Source organism: Monosiga brevicollis, genomic scaffold (assembly GCF_000002865.3).
Source record: "Monosiga brevicollis MX1 MONBRscaffold_6 genomic scaffold, whole genome shotgun sequence".
In the NCBI taxonomy this organism is placed as follows: Eukaryota; class Choanoflagellata; order Craspedida; family Salpingoecidae; genus Monosiga; species Monosiga brevicollis.
In genome coordinates, this window is record NW_001865043.1 from 48,989 (window position 1) to 56,847 (window position 7,859).

General features: G+C 52.5%; 2 protein-coding genes across 2 annotated transcripts; both read right to left on the reverse strand.

Annotated features, from left to right (window-relative positions):
* Positions 1-1,124: 1,124 nt before the first annotated feature.
* On the reverse strand, positions 1,125-2,455 carry ASB (arylsulfatase B; the record flags this gene model as incomplete). The annotated part of the gene is made up of 7 exons (XM_001744562.1): positions 1,125-1,310; positions 1,507-1,566; positions 1,658-1,714; positions 1,826-1,965; positions 2,047-2,159; positions 2,245-2,318; positions 2,411-2,455. The coding sequence occupies 7 exons, from the start codon at positions 2,453-2,455 to the stop codon at positions 1,125-1,127; spliced, it is 675 nt and encodes a 224-aa protein (XP_001744614.1).
* Positions 2,456-3,466: 1,011 nt separating this feature from the next.
* MONBRDRAFT_18386 (uncharacterized protein) lies at positions 3,467-5,116 on the reverse strand (the record flags this gene model as incomplete). Its single annotated transcript, XM_001744563.1, has 8 exons — positions 4,892-5,116; positions 4,733-4,801; positions 4,523-4,612; positions 4,365-4,438; positions 4,162-4,261; positions 3,945-4,052; positions 3,741-3,824; positions 3,467-3,619 (listed from the first exon to the last, which is right to left on the reverse strand). The coding sequence occupies exons 1-8, from the start codon at positions 5,033-5,035 to the stop codon at positions 3,467-3,469; spliced, it is 822 nt and encodes a 273-aa protein (XP_001744615.1). The 5' UTR covers positions 5,036-5,116.
* Between the last annotated feature and the right edge of the window lie 2,743 nt (positions 5,117-7,859).

Consider the following 7,859-nt stretch of genomic DNA (forward strand, 5'->3'; position numbering starts at 1 on the left):
TGTTTCGTATTTTTACCTTCCTAACCTCGCTGGGCGAGGTGGCTACCTGGTGTGTCAGCCAAGGCACCACCTGACTGTTGGTGCCGTGTCCAACTGTGGTCTCAAAAATCGATTGTGGACCTCAGTCACTCCAAACTCTTGGTCTCAAGAGAGTGGGAAAAAACAAAAACTGGAATGTTGAGATCAGTTTTTTGTTTGTTTGTTTTTTTGTGGTTTTTTTTTTCAAGGCAGGACAGGGCCAACAAAATTTTCGTGTGCCTTCATGTACTCGCAACAGAGCTGCTTGTCGTTTGTACCACGCTCTGGGTTGTATGCACTTAGATCCCCTACGTACGCCCCATGGATGAGATGAGAACCACATTCCGACGTCATCAACGGGAATGGCGGTCTTACATTTGGCCGCACGAGCTAGCATTTGCTGGAAGATCTCTGGTTTGGACTGGGAAATGTCCGTGTGCTCTGTAGGGTCATTGCTGTCAAGACCACCGAACACGTGCGCACGATGCCACGTCCAGACGGCAAGTTAGCGGTGGGAATCTCGGGGCAGTGTGCAAGGGGTGGCTGGCTGACATCACGTACATGATATCAAAGAGACAGCCCTCCTTACAGTCAAAGGATTGGCACGGAACCCCTGTGCTCGGCGTGCTCGTGTTGGGGAAGTGTTCCCCCTGCCAAAAGGCGTAATCTTTGTACCGACACAGCATCATGAATTTGGGATGAAGCGAAAATGATCAGCCGAGCATCTATTCGTTCCCACCTTGTGAACCTCGGATGAGCTTGTATTGCCCAACAATTAAAGCGCCGTTTGGTCCAGAGGCCAGAGGCATCTCCGTGCGTGGCGAAGTAGCGTTGGGCGTAACCAGGTACTCCCACTGGCCATAAGAACATAAGAAGCAGCAATAGTGAGGCTACCCAAAAAAAAACCATATGGCTGTTCAAAGCAGGCGGGTCGATCCCACCATGTCCATGCCGTCCACGGCAGGGAAGCCTGGCACAACGTCATCGGGCGACACACCAGCTAGCCTGGCGAAAGTAGGATACCTACGCACGCCAACCGTGACGTTGTGGTGAGCTCGAAATTATTGGTGTCTTCGGCAAAGACTGAGAACAATGGTTTAGCGGTCCTACCAATCTGCGACATGAATGTAGCCATGCTTTTCGGTTCCAAGCGCAGCTTGCGGCAGTAGTCCGCCCTGAACAAAGCTGTTGACGCGCATGCCACCTTCCCAGGCTGTGCGTTTTCCTCCACGTAAAGGATAGTTGTTGGCCATGGATCCAGACACCTTTTCGTCCACAACAAGTATGAGTACCTGCTTGATGTGCTTCACTCACGCCGTTGGGATATCGAAACGCACGCAACTGCCAGCTGGTCCGCCGTTATCTGAAGTCATAAGCTGAATGGAACACATGTCATGTGCAAACACGTTGGTAAGCATTTTGCAGACAAGCACGACTGCAGAAACAAAAAGACCGTGGATTGAGAGGCACAAGCTGTCACAGGCATACCAGCAGGAGGTTGTCCCACATGCCTTTGGCCTTGAGAGCAGCAGTCACGTTGCCATACACCTGTTAAGCCCGTAGCAGCTCCACTGGTGAGACTTGGCGGCAAGGTGAGGAAAGCGGTGCCGAGGTCATTCGCACTTGCGTGGAACATTACCTCGTCAGCGAATGTGGCCATCCCCTGTTCTACATTGAAGTTCTCGGTACCGTTGTACTGCGAGATACAAAGCTGCAGTGAGCGTGGCATGAAAAAAGAAAAAGGCTGAAGACACAATCGGCGTGTCTGATGCAACACTGGCGGCTCATCCGGGCTTTTGCTACAAACCAAAGTGGAGTACGCTGAGGGTACTTCTTGAGGCGCATGCATGGTCTGGAGGGCGATATACATGAAAAGCGGCTGTGCCGGGTCGTGAGCCTCGATTATGCGCTCGGCATGGCGCCAAAAATGCTCGTCGCCATAGATGCCTGCAAGACCGTTGGTAGGAAGCCATGTGTGTTGAATTTGGGAACGCAGAAAAGGTGCCAGCTCGCGACTTAAGCACAAACCGTCATTGGCCACAGAGTACGCCGGTGCCGTCGAGTTCCACATGTCAAAGGCTGTGCCGCAATCACAGCCGCCGTTGGTGTGATTCCAATGATCCTCGGCACCCCCCAAGTAGCTACCCGCGTACATGTGAGACCTCAGCTACACAGAACTCAGAACGATGGGTTGGGATGATCATTTTCAAAAGGACAAGAACTGACCCAAAAGAAGAATCAAACCCGTGGCCCACCGGTGTATTTCCAACGTGTGTTTGACCGAGATGCCACTTGCCAACCTAAGCAAACGCTCGATGAAGGGCTGCTGAACGAGCGCAAGGCAAGTCCACAAGCGTGATGCAGCAAATGGGTTCAATACGCAATGGCTCACTTGGTGCGTAGCATAGCCAGCCGTCTTGAGCTTTTTGGGCAGCATTGTCATGTTAACGCTGGGGAAAATCAGCCAGATGTCACCCAGTTTTCCGGCTCTTCAGATGGGCACACGCGTGATGCATTGGACCGACGAGACACCTACGGCACTGCGCCCATTGGCGTGTCGGCAAAGTCGTTGTTCTCCGAAACGTGAAGCGGATAACGACCTGCAGCCCGGCGAGCAAGTAAAGTTGGTCAATCACCCACTGGCAGACCCCCAAGTTAAAATACCGGCGAAAGAGATACCTGTCATCAGCGAGCTACGCGTTGGACTGCAGTACCTGATTGAGGCCGGTTTGCAAAGACACGAGTGAGCTTTCAGCGCCTGCTGCGTCGAATCCAACCAGCTTTCTGGGCGGTCTACCGTCAGATCCCGCAGCCTTACCAGAATCCGTAATGGCGCTCAAGTTTGACGCCAGTGGCGGCCGCCTGATCGAAATTGGGCGTGTGCACGTTGGGATTGTGGTAGCCAATGTTGGACCAGCCCATGTCATCCACCACAAATAAAATCAGATGCGGCAGCGTGGCGGCCTGCACCAGACCCAAGCCTAGCACAGCTGACACGACCCACACCCCGAGCCAAGACGCTGCCATTCTTCCAATGAAAGTCAAAGCCACACACAGCTCAGCTCAGTAAAACATCAACAAATTTTTAAAAAAAAGTCGTTTGATTTGTCTGTATCGTCAAGAATTTTTGATTGTCAGCATCACTGAACGCATGAACGAATCAACCGTTGAAACCGTGGATGAGTCAGACAGGCAGCCAAGCAGGCATTCTCAGGCCACAAAGAGATGTCGCTCTGACTATGATCGGAATTGGAAAAAAAACAATGTCATAGAGATATGCTTCAAATGAGCAGGCCACTCAATTGTCCGTGGTAAAGAAGGGCCAAAAATGTGATCGAGAAAGACAACGGTGTGGGGGGAATAGCACGCCCAGCGTGCAAGCAGGCAGCGCAGTCGGGCTGTGCGCAAATTGCCATGATATTATTTTTTTTTGACGCACGCCTGCCATCTAGGTGGTGGACGAGCCGTAGTAGCCATCCGGGGGCCGCAGCATGGCAGGGAGTGCCTGCACCTGAAGCACGTTGAAAGCATAACGCTTCTCACCAATGTTCTTCAGTACATTCTCAATGCGCACACCTTTGGATCTCAGATTGGAAAGAACCTGCCAAAAAGCATTTGGTACGGGGAAAGGGGATGTGGTCAAGGAAAAGTCACGCCAACAGCCAGCCAGGCTTGGCCGAACAGAAAAAAGGGGGCGAGGGAAGCCCCAAAGCATGACACACCGACTCCTTGGTAATCTCATCAATCTCATAGAACTGGCGCATGACCGTCACCTCCTCCAGGGTCACAGCCATGGACGTACGATCCTATTCGAGACCAAGCCAGGCATACAAGCTCCACTTGAGCCGACGATATGGAAGAGCACCTGCTTGCACAAAGCGTTGTGCTTGCTTATGCCGTGCGCTACCGTCTACAGGCGCGCTCACCTTGCCGCTTTTACAGCACGTGGTACGCCCCATGTTCATGCTACGGGCAAGGCGTTCAGCCTGCCACAGCATCTCGACGTTCTTTGTGCGTCCGCGCGTTGCCACCTCCTGTAGATGCGCAAGACGCGTGCACCGGCATCAGACTTGCGCGAGCCCAAGCATGTGCGTCCCAGAAGAACGCTGAGAGACGTGCGCTTCACTCCTTGAGATGACAGACCTGATGCAGAATGCGCATGTGTTCTCGGATGGCGGAGCAGTTGGGGTCGTCGGGAAAAGCGGCCATGTAGCGCTCTGCATACTCGCGCATTGCCTCAAATCTACCGACAAAACCGGTAGTGTGTTCATATTAAGGCTCAGACACCAGGAACAGCTTGACCACGAAGGTTCCGGGCACGTGTCCCGAAACATCGCACTGCGTACCCGTGACGATTGATGACATCTTGAATTTTCGAGTCGCCCACAAGATTTGCAATCGTTTGCATCTCATTGACGCCCTGCGCCAATGACATGGGTAAGTCTGTTAGGCAAGCCAGTGCGTTTGCATCTTGGGACCAAAACGCTGGCCCCATCCAACCAACCTGTGAAAAAAGAACTGGATAGACAGCCATGGCTTGGCCGCGCTTGAGATTCTCCGTGACTGAGGGCCAGTATTGCACCGGGATGCCCAACTATCACCGACCACAAAACTCGCATGTTAGACAATGTGGAATCACCAAGACATCACTCACAAGCCAATCCATGGCTCCAAGGAAAAAAAAAATGATAATTAGGCAGTCACACCAACTCACGTCGAGCTCAAAGTTCCATCGCCGACCACGAATGACGGGATCAAATTCCGAGCCGTCCACGGCGCTCACCTACAAGTCAAAGAAAGACGACAACACCGAAAGAAAAGTTGCGTGAGCTTAGCCACAGACAACGACCGTCGCGGCTCGGCAGTCACAAACCGTGATGACGATATTTTTGAGGTCATCCATGCCCACAACCATGTCCTCAAGCATGTTGTCCTCGTCGCCTGCCGTCGAAAGAAAGCTGCTAACTTGAAACCCAAATCCCACGCGTTCAAGCTGTTGCCAGTAGCTTGGGGTCATGCCCAGCCGCTCGATCTGGCTCACCAGGGAAGCCACTAGCGTCGTTAAGGCTTGACTAATGACAATATCACGCCTATTTTCACACAAACAGCTTTGTATTCAGAAAGGGAGTTGGCGACTGCTGGCCTCGCAAGAACAAGTCAAATGGACAAACAGACCGCATGATGAAATCCGACGTGTCCAAAAGTTGTTGGAGCGCGCGCAACTTGCAAATCTTCAATGACTCTGATACGTGCAGGTAAGCCGCATCAACGCTAAACTCGATGGCCTTGATGGAATCATTCACCTTGGCAATGTCCTCTGTTGAGGTTGAAGAAGGCAAGGTCAGGAAAAAGAGAGCGGGCAATCACGTTGAGATGAGCGACGACAAAAATGCTGTTGGAGGAGCACTGAAAAGACGAACAACCAACTCACGGTTTTTGAGAGCCCGGCGAAAGCGCTCATTGTCGACAAAAAGGGACGTTTGAAAGTCCTCCAGCACATTACTATTGCCTGCGTGTTGCGGGATGCATGGGGCAGCATGCTGCAGGAGCCACTCCACAGTCTCGTTCTTAAGAAGGGCAGTGAAGCGGTCCACGGCTTCGGCCAAAGCCTCTCCAATATTCTGCATTGCCTCAAACCCTTGTCGGCACTGCGCTTTGAGCTCCTCCTGTAGGGTCAACGGCAAACAGCAGGAGCAACAAGAAGACAACAGTCATATCAGCGGGCACCAGTGGCAATGTTGAAGCAAGGATTGGACAAGACTTGAGAACACGGCATGATAGGACTGGGAAACAAAAAACGCGAGTGTAGACGCACAATAAGACGTTCAATGCGCTCGAACATTTGATAAAACTCGTCTTGCGTCTCGTCAGGGTCCATGGGTAGAGAGTTGAGGGCACGCTCGTGATCCCGTTTGAGGTGTGCTAGACCTCGTTTTTTAAACCCCATAATGTGGGCCGCGAAGCAGCCGTGCGTGAGGCAAGAGAAAATGCCGCGTCGCGACGCTACGGCGTGAGAAGAATCAGGCGAGAGTGCCGTCAAGGACATGGTTTGGAGGTGCAGATTGGTCGTGACCATGGCCCACTCTGGCTTCTTTTTGTAAACGCTAGGTTTGAATGTCTTGTCGCGCAGACCATCGAGGTAGGCAGACTGTTGTTGATAGCTTGTTTTGCGATCCATGGCCAGTTTGAGATAATGCTGGCGTACGGCTTGCACCTGGCGTCCGGACGAATTGAAGTCGGTATGAGGTCAGACCTTGGGCGATTGCCGATCAAGCACATGTGCAGCTGCCCTCGTTCAAACGGAGCTAAAAAGCCAACCGACCTGGCCGAGAAGCGAGCCCAGCGAATCGAGCTGTCGCATTTCCAAGTTGTCCTCCTCAACAAAGATGCGCAAGAGTTGCAGGGGGATAGCAAAGGCAAATTTGGACTCGATCATCACCTCCTCAAGCTGAAGCACCTCACCCGTGGCGGTGCGGACGCGTGTCAATCGCTTAATGCCCTCGTCGGACATTAGAGGGTAGATGGCAGGCCTGGTTTGCACCGATGTGTCCTGAGCGGACCAATAAGTGTTTCAGGTGAGGATGAATACGGAGAGGCACATTCGCAGATAGATGCATTAGAAGAAGGATACACACAACACACAAACCTCGACGGTAGGATCACGCAATGACGGCTGCAGGTCAAGCAAACGAAGGATCAAAAGTCAGGGTGAGCAAAGACGAGAGCTTTGCGGTCGGGTTGCCAAGCAGATGCGCACGTGAACCACCTGATCTGGCTTGCTTGTGAAGATGTCGACGCGCACGCTGCCGATGATGTCGCCATCGTCATTATGCATGGGGAGGATAAGCCCGGTCGCGCCTTCTTTGGCTCGTTCCAGGAAATCACTTGAGGTCATATTGTACGCGCCCAGAATGCGCTGGTCCTGCTGCGGGGTATCCTGCATGGCTTCTGCTGAATCTGTGTGGATGCTGGCTGCTGTCTGCCGGCGCATCGTGTTGTGCTTTGCCACAAAGCGCAGCTGCAGCGGTCCGTGACCCATGACTTGTTTTTCCTTCACGGCCAGCACAGTGGCAAACTGGCCAGAATTCACCTCCTAAGATCCGCGCAAGCGCCAAAACGAGCTGGTCAGTTGAATGTGATGCCAAGTCCGTGTAGCGAGGCACACGTACCCTCAAGACTTCTGTCTCGGCTAGATTAACCCAGTCTGTGTCATCAAAGGCACGCTGTGCACGACACAAGGCACAGATGACAAGGGTTAGGCTAGATGTTGCCGGAGAAACATTTCAAGACCAAAAGCCAAACAAGGAAGACCACGGAGCGCCAGGTCACCTCAAAGGCGATGGAAACATTGGGCAGCATGGTTGTTCCAGAAACGAAGCGCATGTCCTTGCAAGCTATCCCGGGCCAACGAGGAACGGAGTGCACTGGCAGATGAGTCGGCCGACCAAGACGGGCAGGGCAGTTCCAAACCATGCTGCTTACAAATATTGAGATCGAAATCTAAGCAAAAAGAGAGCATGTCCATGAGTCGAGCACGGGTTGCTGATTGTCGCAAACCAGGCACGGGATATTGGACCAGGCACGTACAGAGATTCGAGCCGAGCGTGGTTCGGGTGGGCTGTTTGACGTAGGTTTGGATAGCCGACTTGAATTGACGGTTTTCGCCACTGCGAATAGATTGTCGGGCCAGAGAAGAGAGCGACTGTGCGAAACAACACAAAAAAGGTAAGCCAGGTGCTGACACACAGCGTACAGCTTTACCGCGATGTAATTTTGAGATGCATATATGCCTCCCTCTTTGATCAAAAAAAAAAAAAAAAAAAAGGTGTGGGGCGCGCGCG